The 22,716-nt window shown below is 40.4% G+C and overlaps 1 protein-coding gene across 1 annotated transcript in view; it reads right to left on the reverse strand.

Moving 5' to 3' along the window:
- LOC135469782 (uncharacterized) overlaps positions 1 to 22,467 on the reverse strand; it is a 126,662-nt gene extending 104,195 nt beyond the window's left edge. The window contains exon 1 of the mRNA XM_064748377.1: positions 22,094 to 22,467. Within this exon, the coding sequence (XP_064604447.1) occupies positions 22,094 to 22,206 (113 nt within the window). The 5' untranslated portion in view covers positions 22,207 to 22,467. The remainder of the gene's footprint in view (positions 1 to 22,093) is intronic.
- Between the last annotated feature and the right edge of the window lie 249 nt (positions 22,468 to 22,716).

The following is a 22,716-nucleotide window of genomic DNA, read 5'->3' on the forward strand; positions in this document are numbered from 1 at the left end:
ATGAAATGTGGAGCCTTGAGTCTGCATTGGAACATTGGAACATTGGAACAATTTGGTTAAATCACCGTTGTAACAGGAGTAACATGTATGCAACGGAACATTTTTAAAATGTCCAACATAATTCTGTTTGTTTGCTTGCTTGGTGTTTAAAGTGACATTCAACATTATTTGGGTTTTAGTGATAATACTAATTCTGATTATTATTATAATGCTTTCATTTAGACAAAAAGGTTCATATGAAGGATTTGCAATATAAGTAAGAGAAACGACAAAAAAGGGTCACGAGCACACAAGTTCCGAGTGAGTGAGTGAGTAAATGCTTGGGGTTTAACGTCGTACTTAATAATTTTTCAGTCATATGACGACGAAGTTCTTAGAATGCATGTAATGTGCCTCCTTGTTGCAGGACGGATTTCCACCGCTCTTTATCTAGTGCTGCTTCACTGAGACGACTTACCGAAGGCAAGTAAGCCACCCCACCCGAGCCATTATACTGATACGTGTCAACCAGTCGTTGTACGGCAAGCGAGGAAGTTATAACTTCCTCTTTTAAGGTCTTAGGTGTGACCCGACCCAGGATTGATCCTGCATCTATCACCTCCCGAGACATACTGTTGAAATTGTAAACTTTATCTTTATTTGATGCAGGCAAACTTTTGATACAACTATATATTTATATAAGTCTTAGGTGTGACCCAACCCAGGATTGACCCTGGATCTGCCCCCGCCCCCCCCCCCAAAAAAAAGCGGAAAACCAGCTTTTCTTAGGAACCAGGAAAACCATCAGTTATATCTAACCCAAATAATTTAGCAATAATTTATTATTGTATGCGTCTCTTTGTGTAATATCCAAATATCTGTAATGCTACCTCACTAAAATGCCTTATCGAGGACGCCAAGCTTGACACCCTACACAATCACAATAGACAACAAGCAAGCACTTCCTTGGGATGATTAACCTAGATCCTGGGATGTAGCCAGCAGTCAATCAAAACGCTGTCTTGGCGTATGGCACAAGGCACACTGCACATTCAGGCTGCAGTAGAAGGACCCGTTTCAAACATGACACCACGGTTTGTGTCCAGTACACACAATTACTTATGAACGTAAAGACGAATTGACGAGTAAGAATGTTAACATATGGTGAACGATTATAATACATCCTTACGTAAATACATGTAAGTAATAGAAAAACACTCCAAATCAGTTTTCACTACATACATGAACGTGCCAAAAAGATGAGTGGTGTCAGTTTGTTAAAAAGAAACTATATCTGATAAAAATGAGCAAAAGCAGTGTGACACGAGCGCAGTGTAGAAATCCAACAGGTGTGCTCTACAACAAGAACCTGAGTGCTTATTAGGAAGATAAGGTCGAGCATATATTATATCGTCGCCCTATCGCTGCCTACGATCGCAATATCCGATGTCAACAAGAACTGCTTCCGTGTATAATGACACGGTCTTGTTGTGATGACAATCGCACCGCCTCCGGCAATCTTTTTCCATATTGATCACGTGATTATGTCTAAACCTTAAGCAATCTCTTTGGCTTGACTATTTGTAGGGAACCCTCTTGACATTTCTGCCAGAAAAGGTAGAGGAGGAGGGGAAGGAGAAGGGGGGACGGGAGAAGGGGAATGGGTGATGTGTTGCTTCCATGCTGACATCTTATCGGACCAACGGAACAAGGATGTCAAATGACAGCACAAAACATTACCGGTATAGTGCTCTCCTGATCAGATCAAAATCCAACGGACACTATGTCACCGAGGATCGATGTAGCCGCTCTTTCGGCAAAACACGTCTCCTGTTTTCATGAAGCTGCCGACCACGCGTGGTTTTCCAAATTAATCGTGGCGTCATGAAAAATAGACCTGTTTGGAATTACCTTTCGGTTAAGGAGGGTGGGGGATGGGGGGCACCGAATCCCCTGGCACCGAAGATTAATTCAGCATTCCGCCGACACCACGGCCTAATGGCGGATCGCCGTTAGCGCCCCCTGGAGGCGTTCTTATACACACATAGCCGATCTAAAACATGAATACAAACTGGCAATATTAAGGCGGACGCGCGGACCAGCTGGATGTAGACCACCTACCCCCACCACCCACCTACCAAGTTCTCTGATATTAACCTGCCCTGTAGATCAGAATAATCACTGCCATCCACCCACCAGATCCCCTGGATCATAGGGTTAATGTCTGCCCCTGGGACTAGAGGTGGAATAGAGTGGTTTGTCAGAGGGAATATACCCAGCCTCGTACAAGATAACCGTAACACACACACACATAACTGATAACAGTACGGTATGCAGCGCCGAAATGTGAAGTAGATCATGCAGTCCGAAATAAGGATATGCCATCCACCTTGAAATAGTGTACTTACACCTTAGATTGACTGATAGATCTACAGTTTACAGTTTTACAGTTCTCATTAGTGTTTAACCCCATACTGAATAGGTTTTCACTGATATGACGGACCTATGAGCAAAGTCTGTAATGCACCGCACTTTGCGGGGAACCAGTTCACTGTACTCATGACCTAAAGCGTCAGCCGACGAAACGACAGCTGAATTCGATATCACGACCTCCTTGGCCGAAGGCTGATTGTTCGTAATGAGCCAGCAATATGACACAAACCAAATAGCACATTTATCACAACCATGACCAAAAAATAAAATAAAAATAGGCATAAGCCTTTTCTACAGCTCATCATATGCAAAATCAGGAGAATTCATAGAAGAATAATGCTTTGCTTGTATGCACGTTTTACCCTGCAGGCAAGAGTGTTTGGCTTAAACGAGGATTGCAGGTATTATAGAAGCTGAAAACAAGAAACTTTACCAACTGCAAGAATGATTTCCCTGGCCTACAGCCGCTTTAGAGCCAGCTAGAGCTGGATTCGACCATATAAGGCCTAATTCAACCAGATTTAATGCTTTCTATCGCTTAACAACACCACTCGAGCTTTCACGTCTCCCGTATATCTATGCTGAAGGTCAAGAGTTCCTGATACTGCGCATTAGTTGACGAGATCATATGATTTTGTCTGTTTTATTTGAAATCGCAACGCAAATTACTGGCTGTAGTAGGATAAATTAGCACTTTATGTCTTTCATTGATCAAGCTATTGAGTTGTGTTAGGCCTATACTGAATGACAAAGTGAAGTATTCATTACTCAGTATTTAGAGATCAGTGTTGGGTAGGTATGGATGGGGTATTCATAAAGAGAGATGAGACTTGTATCTAGTACATTATGATTGGTTGACTGACTGCCTAAATCGTTGTCACCTAATACACTGTGCAGCTGATTGGCAGACAGCATGAAAGGTCAAAGTGTTTGAAGACCATAACAAATAATGGCACGACTACATTACGGAGGATATTCAAAGAAATTTACTGGGAAGGGGAAAGCTGATAAATTTGGCTACCTTCGTCTAAGGCGGTCATAAATCTCGTAATCCCACGCGAGAAAATGAAGTATCTGATCAAAGATGGCCGTTCAGTTTCGCTATAGTTCAATCGCTTGAGTATTCGATGGCATCCAGTGAATGGCGTGAGCGATGCTGCAATCTCATTGACGTGCATGGCATCATGGTAATAAACGTCACGGCATGCCGAAGGTTAGAGGAACCGGAAACAAACGAGCGAATGCAAGCAGCAAAGATACTGAAAACCATCTGGGAATCAATAATCAACAGAAAGAAAGCCAAGGATATGAAATCAACACCTGTACTACAGAAACTGATCTTCAGTATCTGGAGTGTAAAAAGACTTAACGCACAGGGGATACCCGTAAAACTCCCTTAACCAAAGCGGTCTATATCCTGCCCTACTAAAATGTATTATCCAGTGTGACGTGTGAAAAGAGCTCATTAAACGCCATCCAACATGAAAGAAAGCGCTCCAGAGCTATTTACTGTTTCCTTCTTTCCCGTTGTACATCACACTTTTCGGTGTTCCGAAATGGAGATCGAGAAGAAGCATATCTAAAACGTGGAAGGGTAATGCACCTCTTTGAGAACGACATAAATCCTACCTCTTTGTTAAAGACGGAAGAAGTCAACCTCTTTGGAAGAAAGAGAAAAGATAAATGGCTTTGGAAATGATGGAATAAAGTTTAACGTGTTAAAAAACGGAGGAAGAAAAAGTCCACCTTTTCAAAAAAAATAGGTGAAAAAAAACAGACCCACCTCTTTGAAAATGGAGAAAGAAAAGATCCAAATCTCTAGTAAAAAAGAAAAAGGAATCATAAAAATATTGTTTTCTTTGTGATAAAATAACGACAAAATCCCTTCTTGATTCTAATTCTCCAGCTCTGCCACGTCTAAAGAAAACCGATTACGTACATCAACTCATGTATGCTAGGAATTTTACGTCGCAGTTAACAATTTTTCAGTGATATGACGACGAAGAGTCAATAAGTGTGTGTATATATATACAGTGTCTCCTTTCGACAAGGCGAGCCCATGTCAAGTATGTATATACATCGCAATTTATTTCGCGTGTACAGTCAAATAAGAAACCAAACCGGAAATACATGTTTGTAACAATATGTTAATGACACCACAGCTTCAGTACACTGAATGAACTGTATGCTCAAATGTGTGTATCAAAGGTAAGAGACGATGACGCAGTAAAACGCTTCACACCAGGGTGTGAACAAGTAAGCAGCTGCACAAATGCTTAACAATAATTAACAACGAGAGTACGCTGACTAAAGGCTAGATAGGAACAATGTTTGGAGTAAACACGAAACATTCTCCGTGATGGCTTGTCCATGATCTCATTTTCACGTCATGACCATTGGTTAAAACCTTCCATACGTGCACAGTGAAAGAAACAGATCGCTTCACCGATTTGGGGTGATCCAAATTATTACACTCTAAAACCTAATCTGTTACATTGATGGAAACCTGTGTGTTTCTTAATTTTTTTTTATCACTACAAAGAATTATGTTATATATGTTATACATTCAAACAGAATACTTTTGTCGGTGTAACAGGGTATCTGCCAATAACACAACCGTATGTTGCAGTAACATAATCTATTCTAGCATCAGTCAAAAAACATAATATCAGGCAAAACTAACATCTTTCAACATGGCGTAAAATGGTCCTTATATGCTTCATACGACATAGTAAAACGTTATCAAGTGTCCTCAGAAAACGGTGGTGTAACTTTACCACATATCTTTTCCAGAAAGCAATTTTGACTGATAAACAAACAATTAAATAATCTGGTCAAGTCATAAAGCTGACCACTGAAATGTAACATTAAACGCGGTTGTCAATCCCAATCATGCTAATTAAGTAAATAAGTCAAAACCTGGCCGGTAAATTCGATCTCTGGATTATACCGTAATATGAATAACTCGTCCTCAAATGAAATGACGTAACCACAGATGTCCGTTGTTTGAAATAGAAGAGGTATGGCGCTGGCACCGTGGTCGGTGACGAACCTGCGTGGCAAACGGCAGTTATACCAAGACCAGGGGGCTGTTTCTCAAAGGCTCGTAATGTTACGTTGTCCTAATCACCATGACGTCGCATACTGACGTTATATGCCGCTTTGGTATTTACGACCGGCACAACGTTACGACCCCTTTGAGAAACAGCCCCCAGAAGTGGACAAATCCTGCTCGCTGGAAACCTCTCACGTGATAAGGACCACAAGACAGGCCACAGACCACCATTTTCGGTTGCTAGGCGCTCCTGAGAAATTTCAGGAAACGGCTTTTGGAAATAGCCGCGAGTGCCATAGGCCTACGTCTTCAAACCGATGACGATCTCCTGTATGAGAACATTGATGGATAGCATCGATAAGAGATAAAACATACATGCACTCCAGCCGTGCTATTCATACATGTACGTAGTAGAGAGCTGAGTGTCTGCAGTTGTCTCTTGTCTACTCTATGACTATCAGAAGACCAGCTAACGAGCCCCAGGAAACAGCGTGAGGATGCTGTGTATCAACAGGAAACGTCAGCCAATGATACATGGCATAATGCGAGGGAATACAATATTGACTACAGGTGGTGGCTATAAGACAGCTCAAAAGCCTTGCACTGGTACGTGTGCAGAGCGTTCAAACCAAGTCCTGGGCAGACATCTGTGCTTTCATGCATGAAATCAAAGTATGTGTATAATGTAACAAAATTATCTTACAAACTTAGACGTACATGCAATCGGAAAAATAAATAATAAACTGTAAATCAATTGTTATAGGCAGTTTAAGCTAAATAAAGTAAAAAGTATAAGGGGTAATCGTGAGCAAACGCTAGTTCTCGGCGGTTATGCGTTCTGATACTGGTTTATTATCGTAGAGACTTTAATATATGAACAGGTCAGTTCTGAACACATACACACGCAAACATGTTACGCATACAGAATGTAACCTAATTGAATTCGCGTCGGACAGATAATAGATGATCATAAAAGCGACATAAGATATAGAAAATGACCGTTTTTCTTTAGGCTCAAAACTTGATGCTTTACTTTTCAAGAAAGTAAGATAAATTTTAGATAAACTCGAGCAATGATGTATTCCGGTCCCTTCTTAAATGACCAAAGATTGCGCACAAAAATGTTATCGCAAAGGCAGGAATAAACAACAGACTGCATAGGTTCCTCATTATATTAGAGCTTTATTATTCGTAGTGTGATGATCTTAACAATGAAGAATGTTCTGTTTAGTAAAAAATAATTTAATGAATTGTTTCAAAATGAATGTTTTTTATAATCTCTCCAGTGTGTGTGAAACCAGCCCATGACGTTTAAAACATTGGCTATTAACTATATACTTGGTCTGTCCTTGAAAGCAAGAAAGATTTCAGTACATCTAACACATGTACTTATACACTGTGTAAAAATGAACCTAAGGACACGTGAATGAAGCATGCCTTGAAATTGTAAACCATTTTCGAGTCCCAGACAATTTGTGTTGGAGGGTCGACATATCCCGAGACTTCGCAAGAATTGACGATAGAACACGTTGCCATGCGACCCACATGTGTGTCACAGCCTACATCTGCTTCAGGCTATCTGTATACATTTTTCGTACCATATATATAGCTGATGCTGCAGACAAGACGGAATCACATTTACTAACAAAAAAGTGTATATAAACAGACGTCAACATCTGCAATATGAAAGAGTTATATAGCCTTACAATGAGATTAATAGGAGCAAAAACATCTGCTTGTAAAACACATGATTCCAAACTGTGTCACAAATGATTAACTAGTTTTAAGGAGTGTATACGTCTGTGACAGAATGTAGAATAGATTATAGGCAGCACATTAGAACAAACAAATTTGTTTGTTTTTTAGATCAATGGCTCCCAAAATGATATAAAAAATAGCAAATATTAGAAACTCCATACAGATGTAGTGTAAATTTTTTTATAAAAAAAACATCGATTGACGGTATTCATCATTACATAGCCTATTTATTACTCTATGATTGTTCAGTTTCATGTTAATTGAAGGTAACTAATTTTATCCAGATAAATTGTATATACCCCTCAAAATGTGGCTCATTATCGGTAAATCTAACTCGTGGCTCAGTTAGACCAGATGGAGTTGTGGAGGAGGGTGTAATAAACGCATCCGCCCAAAGTAATCCCACAAAGTCTCGTCCTGTCCCGTTGTTGATTATTCTATATTTTTTCTATTTATTTTACTCTGATTGGCTCCTGCCGCATGAACGCCTTCCTGTTTTTTTTATGTTATACATGACGTAGAGAAAAATGGCATGGTAGAGGAATGGTTGTGTGTGCAAGTCATACGGAAAAAGCCAGTTACAGCTCACTAATGTCCAATTATGTTGTTGTTGTATTCGCAAGTGTCTGTTCCCGCAACCAGTTTTCCTGTAGTCAACGTCATGTCGGTGACGCAAGACAGACGAGAAATAACCAGACCAAACCAACACGATGTTTTCGTACGTTTTCCACCACCTGCTATAAAGCTATAAAGCTGTCGCAACACTGTATCAAGTGCATTTACCATGGTGAAGTATCCTCACTGTATGTTGTCATGGAAATTGCACCAGGCGCAGTTTGCGACTGAGAGAGCTTATAATGGACGACTTACTCGAAACCTATATGATAACCATTATAAACTACGTCCCTTAGATCACGACTGGGACTATTATCATAGATATCATATCTTAGTGAAAACACCAGGGTGGCACATTAGCAGTCCAGTCCGAAAATTGACAATAGCTAAACCTCTGCACATACGAAGTTAACTTTCGCAGAGGTATCATTGCGCAGGTGTAGGATAAACACGTAAAGACGTTATCTAGAGTAAATCTCCCAGTGACTTGGAAAGTCAATGCCTGCTGTCTCTTTACCCATGCGCAGAACCTCTTTATCGATTCCAGCAGTGCTCCCTCCATGTGCAGCAGATGCAGAACAGCAGGGTATCAATCAGACCTTCTCACGTTTCGAAACACTTCCTGACTCTGGCTCTCACTGAGGTTATACGTACAGACACAGCGTGTCACTGTGTGCCTAGCATTCTTTTGAATAAAAATATTTACAGACAGGCAAATGAAAAAGAATTGTTCTGTTGATTACCAAAGCCAGCCTCTGGATATATGTACAAACTAGACAGCTTTATTACCCAAGAGGTATTTATGGCGCAGCTGCCTGCCAATGAAAATCAACTGATCCTTATCGATTCTGGGCCATTTGTAAGCTTCCTCATTGTACATGTGTCGCAATTTATACTTGTGTTTATATTTACTGCTGTACCGTAAGAAAATGCGGTTAATTTGAAGTGTTCCCCCGGGCTCTGTCCGGTTTCCTCCCACCGTAATGCTGGCCACCGTGAAATATTCTTCAGTACAGAGTAAATCAGAATAAATCAAATTAAATACATACTTTGAAGTGATGGACTCAAAACAGATATGCCCCGATTCATCTTTTTTTTTCCACTCGTATAACTTATACCACATTTTGGTATATGGAAAAGTTCTTTAGAGAGCCGTTAAAAAACAATGAAATAAACCAATCAATAAAACATAAGCTATAATATGCTACATAAGCGTCATTAGGAATATTACTTTTTTCCTTGGCAATATGACATCATCACATTGCATCCTTATCAGGCGCATTCTGTAATTGAACGCCCGGAACCATGTCCTATTTACATGAATTGTGTGGTTCATTATGGTCATGCAGAGTGTTTTACGAATAAAATGTCACCGAAATTATCGCAAGTATATATTTCCAAGTAAGAATTGCATATTTCTGTAAATATATGATGTGTATAGGGGGAAGTTTGTTTGCCCCAGATTTTCAAACTAGCACTTGCCATGTTAACAACTGCAATGTGGGTATAACGCCATTAATGTGGATATATATTTGATAAAAATATATGCTGCGTGAACAGTACATACGTTTTGATCATTATTTATATAAGGAATAAGCGTCTCTTAAAGAATGGAACAAGGGTGAACTAACATCAGTTGCATTACGTTCCAGATGCATTCATTAATTCACTTGATAGATGCTTCACGCCATTGCTATTTTAGATACTTATTTGGCTAGTGCTTTACACCGTAGGTATGGATAGCCGAGTCTTCTTTTAAACAACGATGGGTTGTTTCACCATGAAGAAAACCGGATTTCCCGGAGTAAACCACCTGCAATTGGCGAGTACTTGACGGACTTAACATATATGGCAAACAGATCCAAGTAAGAATACGTAAATAGGTCACATGGGTCCAGCAAACACTGAAGACTATAGAGGGAGGACTGTCGAGGAATCCCTGTCCTTGTGCCAGTTTTAAGCTCAGTACTTCGTCACTAATAAATTAAGCTTGATGAAATATAACCCTTTATAGCAGGAACATTTTAAACTACTCCGCCAGTGAGGATCGCTACTTCAGAAGAAGGTTCGTCGGACTAAATAGCATAAACACCCCTCCTAAACCATGTCATTGACCGCATGCCATTTCACAAGGGAGGAAAAACTATATATGATGGCATTTGAAAGAGAATGAAATTTGGAGGTCTACCATAACATACATCAGTTAGTTACAACAGAAGCAAAACAGAATCAAGAACGATAAGTAAAGGAGAAGGTAAAATTCGTACGCAGAATGTACTTCAATAGTAAAAATGCTTAATGTCTTTGGTGTAGTGTTGGATTTAAATGTTTGGATCTAATATTGGGTGGAAATGAGCAAAACTGTCTAACTATATGTACAAAGGTGGAATCTCGAATGTACGAATGTATATCTATTCTTCGATTTTTCTCTATGTATTGCTGAGAGCCGAAGGAAGAGCACTGTGGAGTATCGCAAGAAACTAACTTTCTTCACGTCTTCACTTCCTCACGTGTGGCAGATAAACGTTATTTTCAACAGGTATCCTGTTGCATTTTAAATAGAAGAAATAGTTTGGATTCTGCGTGGTATTTAAAAAACAATGGAAATGTTCATAAAGCTGTATCTGATCATATATTATATACAAGTAAAATATACAGATGTTTAGCAGTTGAGCTTTATCTCATGGATTTTAGTAAATGTAACTTTAGTATACGTCACTGATAATTCTACACCTATTATATTTACTTTACGGGGCCCCCCTTGGCCGAGGTGGTTAGCGTGCCAGCGCGGCACAATGGCCCAGGAGTCCCTCACCAATGCGGTCGCTGTGAGTTCAAGTCCAGTTCATGCTGGCTTCCTTTCCGGCCGTACATGGGAAGACCTGACAGCAACCTGGGGATGGCCGTGGGTTTCCCCGGGGCTGTGCCAGCCTTCTTCCTACCATAATGCTGGCCGCCGTCATATAGGTGAAATATTCTTGAGTACGGCCTAAAATACCAATCAAATATCAATAAAATAAATATTTCCTTTACTGGGTTGAGCACATGTATATTGATTTATTAAGTGAGTAAGCAAGATAAACACGATAAACGTGAGGTCGATTCTTCTATTTTGTGTGTATTTACTTGACTGCGATGTGCATATGTATAGCGATTTATTGATTGGTGAATATATAAACAAACAAATATCATAAACTTAGAAAACAATAACTTATGTTTGTCCAAATGATTGTCATCTCGATAAAAAGAAACTGGGAAGCATGTACATACTCAGTTAAATATCACAGCCAACATTTACGTAGAAAAGACCAGGCCAAAAGAACGTCTAGATACCGTGGGAAATTTAGTTAAAGTGTCGGTGAGTGAGCTGGTTAGTGAATGACGATCTGACAAGCACTTGGAAGTTGTTGGCAACCGACAACCAGGAGAACAAAACAAAGGTGTTTGCTGTTGGTTACATTATATATCACTGAGGCAATCTCCGGGTAATTTACACCGTTTATATTAGATATACACAGAGGTCTCCATAAAGTTATAAATGTATATCCCTGAGACTGGGATAGATAAACAGGGAAGCTTAGCTTGGCTGAGCAACGGCCTATGCTTCATATCACAGGAAGGAAATGTATACCAAACCCCAGTACGCATGTACTTTTCCCGATCTGGCAATGGCCATTCGGATGCGCTGCGTTGAGTCGAAAATTCTACAGAACGACAAAAAGGAATTGTTGATAAATAATACCCCCAAAAGTAAAGGTCCATGGCCCGGAAGTCGATTCCAGAAGCCAGTTTTGAGAGTCATACATTTAAAATCCATTATAGTGGTTGTAACAGGGTTGTCTTTGTATAGGTGTGTTCCCAATATTTAATCCAGTGTTCCAAGAATAAGTGTTTATGTCAAATTTTGATTGATTTATTGATTTATTTGATTGGTGTTTTACGCCGAACTCAAGAATATTTCACTTACACGACGGCGGCCAGCATTATGGTGTGTGGAAACCTGGTAGAGCCCGGGGGAAACCCACAACCATCCGCAGGTTGTTGCAAGACCTTCCCAAGTACGTCCGAAGAGGAAGCCAGCATGAGCTGGACTTGAACTCACAGCGACCTCATTGGTGAGAGACTACTGGGTCATTACGCTGCGCTAGCACGCTAACCAACTGAGCCACGGAGGCCCCGTCAAGTTTTGAATTACGGTTAAACTACATGGTTTTGTTAAATCGGTTCCAGTTCCGCAAAGCGATTGTAGGGTGTGTCGAATGTAACTTACATATGTCTGTTAGCATAATGGTTCTGTCAACCTAGCCTATACACGAAATGGGCCCAAGGAAGTGCCCCACCATCGTAAAAATTTCATTTACAGATACACAGAACGCTTTATATTTTATATGTTGCTTAAACGTATACACCAGTGTGAGGAGGGCGAGGTGACCGAGTTATTCAGTGTGCCAGCGCTGGCAATGAGGGGCAATGACCCAGGAGCATCTCACCAATGTAGTCACCGTGACTTCAAGATCAGTTCATGCTGGCGTCCTCTTCGCTCGTGCGTGGGAAAGTCTGACAGCAATCTGCGTATGGTCACGGGTATCCCCCGAAGTCTGCCGAGTTTCCTCACATCATAATGCTGGGCGCCGTTGTATAAGAGAAATATTCTTGCGTACTGAGTACTGACCTTATGTCACATGATAAAACCATCTCCTAAAAGCCAAAGAAAGCTAAAAAAACAATAACGTAAGATTCATCAGTCAGAGAACTGAAAGCTATGCGTTAAAGTACTCTCATTCTATTTCTTTGTTGTTGTTGTTTTTTGTTTTTTTTTTTTTAGATTTTTTAAATGACAGTTAAATGTATTCATTTAGTAACATCTTTTAGAAAATATAAAAAAGTGGAAGCTTTTTTAAGCATAGTTGTCAAGCTGCCTCGGTGGCTTAATGGTTATAGCCGGGATCAAAAGCATAATGTGATAGGGTGGTTGTCATATGTGGTGTCTTCGGCATGATACTTCAGTGGCGGTAGCACTTTGGAGGAGCAGAAACAGACAAGACACGCACATCTACGCACATCTACGGACTCTTCCTATGACTGAAAAATTGTACGACGTAAAAACCCAAGCATATATACAGACAGACAGACTGACAGACAGAAGAAAGCACAGACCAACCGACAGCAACTGGTACCGCAATATTTGAGACGACCGGAGAATGCTCTCTGTGTGATTCCATGCCTGGTTTCCTGTTTTCTATTATACATTTCATTTCTACTTCTCCTGTATATCAATTATTATAACCTGTAAAAGGAGAATATAACGGATATGCACAAAGCGGGCACCTGTGAGAAATATGATCAATAGTCCGTTACCGCCGATCCCTTCCTGCAAGTGAGCCACCCTGGGGATTGAGGTAGAGCTTATTACTAATGGCCTTCCCCGGGAAACATGACCATTACCACACTTCCCACACCCAGGGGGCGCTCAGATAGACTGTCTGAACTAACTTGGGGAGAAGAGGGGGGGGGGGAGAGCGGAGGGCAGGGGGGCGAGGTAGAGAAAAGATCTAGAAAAAGCACTTGTTTTTTCTCGCCTTACTAGATCTAATCTACCGGATGCATGACTTCCATAAATCACGTTGTATCGTCAAGGTAATATGCGACTAAAATGCCGAGTAAAGTAAATTCGCCAGTTTCCAAAATTGTTGGCTGTTTTACATGTAAAAGTCGATGGCCGATTGTCATGTTTCATCAAAATAATGTGGTTTTGGACATAAAAAAAATAATTTGTGCGCGTTTGCCATTTTTCTCAGGGCATGCACGTCGCGTTATCAGGGATGCTCTTACAAACAGATTGCATGAAGAAAGGGTCGCCTAACTGGAAGCCTTTCCTTTTGTTTTTTGATGATGAGACCGTGTAACGCATTCATAATTAGTCCTCAAACATTAATATAAATGCATGTATCTCATCGAACTCTAAGTAGAAATGGAGAGTCAATGTCAGGGACACGAATACATATGTATATTTCAAGCGTGCTTCAATGCCATTTTATCGTGCCGCCAAAAGACTGATTCAAGTGAAGCCTCGCACTCGTCCCAATCGCTCGGCTGCAGCCTCGAATTCTGCATCCGCTTATTCAGCTGAGGCTTTTAGACAGGAAATTTGCCGATAACTGATGAAGGGTGGTGGCTTTACAGCGAAATCTGTCCTCCATTCATAAATCTACCCCCCACCCCACCCCTCACACACACACACACTCCTCCGCAGTCATGTATGTGACATACTCTTGACCACGGCGTCAAAAAGAAATAAAAACAAGATTACGTTAAAAAAAAGTTCGTGATAAGAAAAGGAAAAGTATAGCGATAAGCAAAAATCAAGCGAATGGCCTCGTAGTTCCGACGAAGGTCTACTGCGCAATGCTGGTTACATTGTGCTTGTACGGTTGAATAAATATGGATGCTCAGGCATGGTGCCCATATAGTTCCAATGCCAATCAGCATTTATTACAAACATGCAGTATATGGGCATTCTTTTTCAGAATTCTTGTTTTCCATGTTCAGTATTTTTCCGTTTCCACAGCACATTGAAATCCCAGACGCTATATCCCCGTGTGACACCACAGAAAAAGATAATAGTTTAGGCTTCCAATACTCCATATCCCAAACTAAAAAAAATCCAAAATTCGATGCCTGATGATTGAAATATTAATGCGAATACACAGTACAAATGTATTAGAGTAGATGTATATCAGCATATATATAGGCTACAGTTTTATGTGCACCAAACAGTGTTGTCATATACATTTTGTAATGGTAAGTCTTGCCTTGTTTCCACATTTTTTCTTATGTTCCTATTTGATATGCACAAGCTCTCCTTTCCACTTAAAGGTAAAATATTTATTTATTTATTTGCTTGGTGTTTTACGCCGTACTCAAGAATATTTCACTTATACTACGGCGGCCAGATTTATGGTGGGAGGAAACCGGACAGAGCCCGGAAGAAAACCCACGACCATGCGCAGGTTGCTGCAGACCTTCCAACTTACGACTGGAGAGGAAGCCAGCATGAACTGGACTTGAACTCACGGCACTGGTGAGAGACTCCTGGGTCATTACGCTGCGCTAGCGCTAATCAACTGAGCCACGGAGACAAAATAGAGCCGTTCTCTGACAGGATCCTGGGCAGTTTCTGAATTCTGTCTGGAACCCATTGAGCTTTCCCTGCAGTGCGAATCACATGTTTGATTTCAGATAACGTCATACTACATAGCTGTTCAGCGCCACAGCTTAGGGCAATATCCAGTGTGATAGACATGCAGTAAAACTCATTAGGTTGTACCAATGTAACGAAACAAACCTGTCTTGTCACACAACAGATCTAGTATGTAAATAATTTGACTATTCTAATCACATTTACACAAGTCAGTGCATATGTCAACAGCTTTGGAAAACATTTAAGTGCAGCTTATAATACCAAAATTGAGCAAGCTACTTAAACTGTGATCACAAACAGAGACTGTGTAATTAATTGTAACTATATATACGGAGTGTGTCAGGAACTTTGATTATACATAAATATTGCATTTCAATTATACATGTATAAATTCTGACAATACACATGTAATGTATCGTTTGTCGTGGTAGGATATAATGTACATGATATGATGTATAGAAAATATAAATGTAGATACAGACAATAATTAGCTATAGATATAAATGGAGTCATCTATTGTAATTAAAGATTGGATGATTGATTTTGATCATACACATAGAATGTTTACTAGTCTTTATAAACAGCGTTATTACTTACGATCACAGTTATAACATGTGTCATTAATTTTGGTAAACTTTACAGATATTTCATAGCTTTTGATCATAAATATGACTCCCCAACTAATCCTCATCGTATATATGGATTGTGTCGTCAGAAATTTCATCATAGATCTAGACCGTACCATTAATTGTCACCATAGATCGGCTGTACCATTGTCACAACAGATCTAGGCTCTACCATTAATTGCCAACATAGATCTAGGCTGTACCATTAATTGTTAACATAGATCTAGGCTGTATCATTAATTGTCACCACACATCTAGATTGTGACATTACTGTGATCATATATATACAGATTGTGTCACTGACTGTCATCGCAATCACGTTTATAGACCGTGCCTTATTGTGATACCTTTGTCTTGCTCGCGTTGCCATGGAAACAAGCTTCGCTGATAATGGTCAGTATTGTATAGCTCGTTACGTTAGTCGAACGTTCGATCCCTCGTCTTGCAGTGCTTCTCCAGAGAAGAAAATTCGATTTAAAACTATCACTTAGACAGTTATACGTGGGTTGATGGCTTCGTCATCAAGCTTATCCAGCAGGATGACACCGCTCTATTTAATTGCACTGTATCATGTAGAAGCCTTGTCTTTCTCAATATGCCCATGATTATTTACTCCATGTCCTGGGGGTTTTCGATTTTCCAAGACAACAAAACCCGATGATGTGACTGAAATGCAACTCCAGCCATCATCTTCCGAATGCGCCAGGGTACAGATGTCGAAAGTAATCCCCAATCACATGCATGAACACAAACGATAAATGCTACTTGGATATTCATATCATATCTTTCGGCTATAGTCCTTTATTCTAATTCAAACAATAATCTGTGTTCTATTTTCTATCTGGTCTATCAAAACATCGCAGCGCATTCTGTGCGATCGGCGTATAGAAGCTGAACATGTGCCCGTCGCAAAACAAATGTTTTCTCCATCACCGCGTGTATATATATAACTATTTGATGTCGTTACATGATGGAATTCCAGATATTCAGCAACAAGCCTTATATCACTACGATGCTAAAGTCACCAATATTAAACGGTGAACAGGAAATATATCTGCATCCAAATGTAGTATTTTGCTTCAGGCATTTTCTTTTGATGTAAGCGACCAGGCAATTACAATGTACTAAAGCCAAATCCTGCCTAACATTCCTTTGCCTTTGACACCTGAGCAGTAATTATGGTGACTATAGACAGAATAATAAGTATGCATTAATATCATACTCCCTATAGGCTGACATGGTGGTAGCCTCAATAAACAGCTTATTAAGTTTTATCCTGTGTTTAGCAGTAGCCTTCAGGTATCCATTGGGGCCATCAGGTGATTGTCAATAGTCCACCGTCGACTTCCGGAAATTGACACAATCCATCACGCGGACATGGATTTCCATATTTCTTTGAGCTGCTTACACCTGTGGGGCAGAATGTAAAGCTAGCGGAACACGAGCTGTATGTCGGCCCTCAGACTATTACCACTGCCTATAATACCATTCCGAGCTGAACAACATGGTCTTATAATTCCTCAGAATTAACTAAACACCAGTCAGGACTGGGAGAGTTTTGATTAGGCTTGGTGGGGAGCCGGAGAAAAAGAAGTCAACGTCTGTGAAAATTAGTCAGTCCAATTATAGATCGGGCGCAGACAAAAAGAGCAAGCTGATGGCGAAAAAAAAAAGAGAAACTATGTAGGTCGAGTTTGCCTCCTGTGAAGTTTAAACCATATACTTGAAGTCATATCTATGTTGAACCATTTTCAAAATAGCGACAAATTCTACTACTGTGATAACGGGCATACTAGCCCCTTACGTTTGTGTATGTATGCTTGGGGTTTAATGTCGTATGTAACAATTTTTCATATGACGACTACCTCAGGTTTTTTATCCAACACTTTTTATTGCCACCCACTACTTATTTATTTACTTGATTGATGATTAATGCCGTGCTCAAGACTTTTTTATGATGGCTGTCAGGTTTACCGATGGTGGCAATCGGAGTGCCCGGAGTAAACTTCACCGACCTTGGCCAGGTACCTGAAAACCAAAAGCCGAAAAAGCGACCGCCACCAGTTCATAGCAGTTATGCACGAGATTGATGTGACAAAAATACCGTACAAACGGCTGACCTCTGGCAAATTACGGACGAACTTCTTGCTTAAATGCCTCCAGATTTCACTAAATTTTTTTTACTTTGTGTTTCATCTGCCCATTAATGGAAAACTTAACTTAAAAATTACTTACAAATATATAGTTGTATCAAAAGTTTGCCTGTATCAAATAGAGATAAATTTTGCAATTTCAACAATATGTCTTGGGAGGTGGTAGATCCAGGATCAATCCTGGGTCGGGTCACACCTAATACATTAACAATAAGTTGTAACTTCAGCATTAAGGGGATAGTGTAACCACTGGCTGACCCGTATCAGCATAGTGGCTCGGGCGGTGTGGCTTACTTGCCTTCGGTAAATCTTCCCAGTGAAGCATCACTAGATAAAAGAGGGGTGGAAATCCGTCCTGTAACAAGGCGACAAATTACACGTACATGCACTATAAGGACTTCTTCGTCGTCATATGGCTGAAAAATTGTTCAGTATTCCAAGCACTCACTCACTCACTCACTCACTCACTCACTCAACAATATGTCTGTTACGAGAGGAATAAGGGTAAAGTAACACAAAGTGTTCGAAACTCATGTTGGCAGACATTTTGCCAATTAATTATGGAATTATAGTTGGTGGGTCGGATATCTCTTTATTGCCTCAGGATACTCAGTTCGGCTAACATATTCAAAAAAACAGAACATACCTAAACTAAACTGGCTTTGGGAAGGATTGAAACTGACGCAATAAGACTGATACAAAATACCATCTGTTCATCTGCTCATCTACACTGGGCTATAGCTTTATATAAACTGTTTACTTTTAAGACATTGATTTTATTATTCACCGTACTTGTCAATGACGATCTGGTTAATGGTACAGAAGACTTCGAAAGTGTTGTTTTAATGCTGCATAATATCGGAACTCTTTTTCTTCAAGTGCACAGTGTGTCAGATTTGGCACATATAGGTCTGCACCGCATGTTCCTTAATGCAAGCACTTTACAAATGTTATCAATGTATAGTTCCTCAGGTGTCTGTTTTCCCCAGATCATTACACGGTCCGTGGGTGAACAACCGTACAGAGGTGTCTAAAACTATCAGATTGGTACATGGGTGTCATTTAGGTGAGGAATCTCTAAAATCACAGTAATCTGGGTATTTGAGAAAGTTGGAACGAGGTTTCAGTGTTATAAGTTGGCTCAGACCGATCTGGATACAAAACAGAAGAGAAGTATGTATATGGCATATATATAGAACTATGTCATATTTATACAACCCATGTTAACACAACTGTCGTGTCACAGGTTCTCTTGTCGTCCCACACGCGTATATATTCTAATGAAAAACACTCCTCAGAATTGTACTGTGTGCAAACGAACTATAAAAACAAACATTGCAAATGACAACTTAAATGGTATCAGTGTGTTGAAGAAAAAAACACTACAAGAACGGTTTTCATACATGATATACATGTAGGTATTCCGAACAAAAGTATACAAAATGTGACAAAAAAGTGAAACAGGCGCCTCTGTGGCCTAGTAGTTAGCGTGCTAGCGCAGCACAATAACCCAGAAGCTCTCACCAATACGATCGTACTGAGTTCAAGTTTATCTCATACTTGGCTACCTCTCCGGTCTTATGTGGGAACGTCTGACAGCAGCCTGTGGATGGTTGTGGGTTTCCCCATAATGCTGACCGCCGTCGTATAAGTGAAATATTCTTGAGCAAAACTCCAATCAAATGGTTAAATATAAATAAACCAAAATCAAGGAAAAACAAATTTCATGACTGATGCTGGACTACTTAAGTGTTCTAATATCTATAGCAATAGTGAAGTACAGAACTATAGACAAAGGAAAACAAGAAAACAAGACACCTGCGATCACAAGTAGCGACACATACCCACTTCCAAAATGCATGACCAAGAACACGGACTACAATTCTCACCGCAGCTAAAACATTAATAGCTTTCAGAAGAGAGGGCAAGGCTGTATTACACGTTGGATACACATTGATATGCCTCGCTTGGCTCTCAGCAAAAGAAAGATGGACCAGATACTGGTTGGCCCGGTGTCAGTTGTAGTGTCATGTTTGGTGTCTTCGATATGGCATTAAAGTGACGTGGCATAATAAATAGGTCGGCCTTGGTCCAGGCCTGCTATAAAAAGGCCGTCGTGATGTGAACGAAATGATTTATTTATCTAATTGTTGGTACGCAGGAATCTTTCATTTATACAATGGCGGTCAATCGGACCTGAGGTAAAGCACAGGCGATGGGAAAAATACTGACGAACCTTGATGTACAGATATGCACACCATATTGGTGGAAAACTGCAGGTCTTCTGCAATGAAAGTTAGACTGTAAAATAACCGCACGAGCGTAGTCGATCGCTTATTGTCATCATGGCCCCACAAGCAAGGAGAGAGAGCGGGGGAAACCACAAATTCCCTGTCTAAGGCTGGATTTGAACCCTCACTCCGTGTGTTGGAACAACAGAAACACAAGCTCCCCACAATTGCTAGTATATTCAACTCTCCGAGGAGGGATTTGCGCACGCCTGCATCAGCTTAATTACTGACGTGATAACTTCACGGCGAGATTTGCTTGAAATTCGTTCAGGTATACTTGAGGTGTGCTAATTAATGATTATTCGTCACTGCCTGGGGGGACCCTAATACGGTACCTGATGGTGACGGTACTTAGTAAACACACGCTGGCCATTAATGGCCTTGTGAGGGCTCACTTCAATATGGGTGGGTCGAATTAGCACCTGGTCGAACAGTTAAGTGCCACCCGAGTTTTGAATGTGTCATTAATAATGTAAAGCTCATTTGCCATCACCTTCTTCCCGACTGCTATTGATATTAACGCCGTGTGATTGAAATGGACTGAAAGCGTGGTCAAAGGTTATAGATCAATGGAGGAAAATATGAGATAACGTTTAGCAGTAAAACCTGTTAAGTTTTTCACCTCCGCTCTCTGTCAACATTCTGGTATTTGGTTCAACAACATAACTGTATGCCATCAGATAACGGATAACACAGTATTGAGTAACGCATACATACATCAAAGAAATCCCTATGTAAAGGACACTGTATGAATACATTGTATTAGATAAACTAAATCTGAAGCAGTATTAAAGAGAGAACGACTTTCAAAGACAGAATAACTTGATTTCACTGATAAAGTTCCTATCTCGATTCTGATGCCTTTAACATGTCTTTGAACGCCTTTAACACGTCTCCCGATGCTTTTACACGTCTTTGGATGCCTTTAACACGGCTTCAAGTCCAACAAACCTGCAGAAATACGTTTCGGTTTCCTCAGAAGAGTTCATGAGATATCGATAGCTTCTTTGCACGAGTGATTTGTTAAAAAAATAATCTTTTGTTACTATAACGCGCCACAGCACCCTGCGGATGGTCATGGGTTTCACCCTTGCTATGCCCGTTTTCCTCCCACCATAATGTTCTCCGCCTTCCCATAAGTGAAATATTCTTGAATACACACTAATCAAATAAAGTATAATCTGATATGTCCCAAATAAAGTAGCATGCACGACAGCTACGGAAGAATATTCTCACGTGCCCTTCTGGCAAAGTTTAGATGATAACTGTAACGTGAAATGAGTGGTAACTATATTGAGAAAATGGGTGATGTTTGCATAGCTTATTTAACATCGAAGAATAACTGGCTCTTGGATAACTGGAAAAATCTGCAAAAAATTGAATACGACCAAATTGTCTCCCACAAAGTTAGGCCCAAAAGAAACGGCACAGCGTGTCTGCTATAACCTGCATTATACAAGATACAGTTTAAGCGAACAACACCAGGGTTGGAAGTCGGAATGGAAACTGGCAAATGATTTCATTTTATAAGACTTCGCTGTTTGTTGTATTTATTTATCAATAATCGAACGAAGGGCGTTGTTAATTCGCCTGATTCGAGGTCTACGTTCAGTTGACGTTCTTTTCTGAAGAATCTTGTATCCAAGATGTAGATTGTTATAAATTATATACCTGCATATCTGATCAAAAAAATACTCTACTTGTGATATACTTCCACTATTGTATACGCTAAAATGATTAATTTTCCTAAATCAGTAATAGACATGACAGTCCCTGTTACCTGTTTGATACCTGTTTTAGAGTTACTTATATATGCGGAATTTTCACGTTTTAGTTTTATTAAATAACATGTATTGGACGTGTCTAAACGTAACTGGATGGCGATATAGAGGTACATAACGTGCAGGTAGTCATATAGTATTTTTTCAAAATCACATATAAGAAAAAGAAAACAATATTGTTGTGACATTGAGCTGGCTTACCTGTAATTCTCAGCCACACACCTATGGTAATCCGCCAATGACCGCCGTCTATGCTCCGAAATAATCCTGAGATTCTCCAGTAGCATAACGTGCTGTTTATCAATGTGTCTCATGTTGATTTCACGACAGTTCTGATGCCTGCTCGCATAGTCAACTCGCCAGGCTCACAGTGCAGGCTTCACCCATCCACATCTCATAAACACTCGTCACACCGTCGAACACCGACACAAGGCTTCCCTCACGCGCAAGTCAGCCCACCCCGTCACACCTCTACCCCTCAGTCTCATTAGATCCATTTGCACCTGTTTATATTACCTGCACTGATTGGATTTGAGCCCACCCGGAAAACAAGAGAGCTAACTGAGGTACACCGTATCCAGGAGACAGGACTTCGGATTACTTCATGCCAGCACGCAGACCGTGCCGGTCTCCAACGATCGCCCGCCGTGGACTGACTGACTTTCAGCGAGGCGGTTGTTACGATCTGTTATAAAAGCCCGTGCAACACTGATGACTCCGTTGTACACCCGCTACGTAAAAGCGGCCTCCACATCCCTATGCGTTGCATGTAAAGCCATTATCTCTATAAAGGCCTATAACTTTTCTCCGGCTGTATACCAAAG

This window comes from Liolophura sinensis, chromosome 7 (assembly GCF_032854445.1).
Source record: "Liolophura sinensis isolate JHLJ2023 chromosome 7, CUHK_Ljap_v2, whole genome shotgun sequence".
Lineage (NCBI taxonomy): Eukaryota > Metazoa > Mollusca > Polyplacophora > Chitonida > Chitonidae > Liolophura > Liolophura sinensis.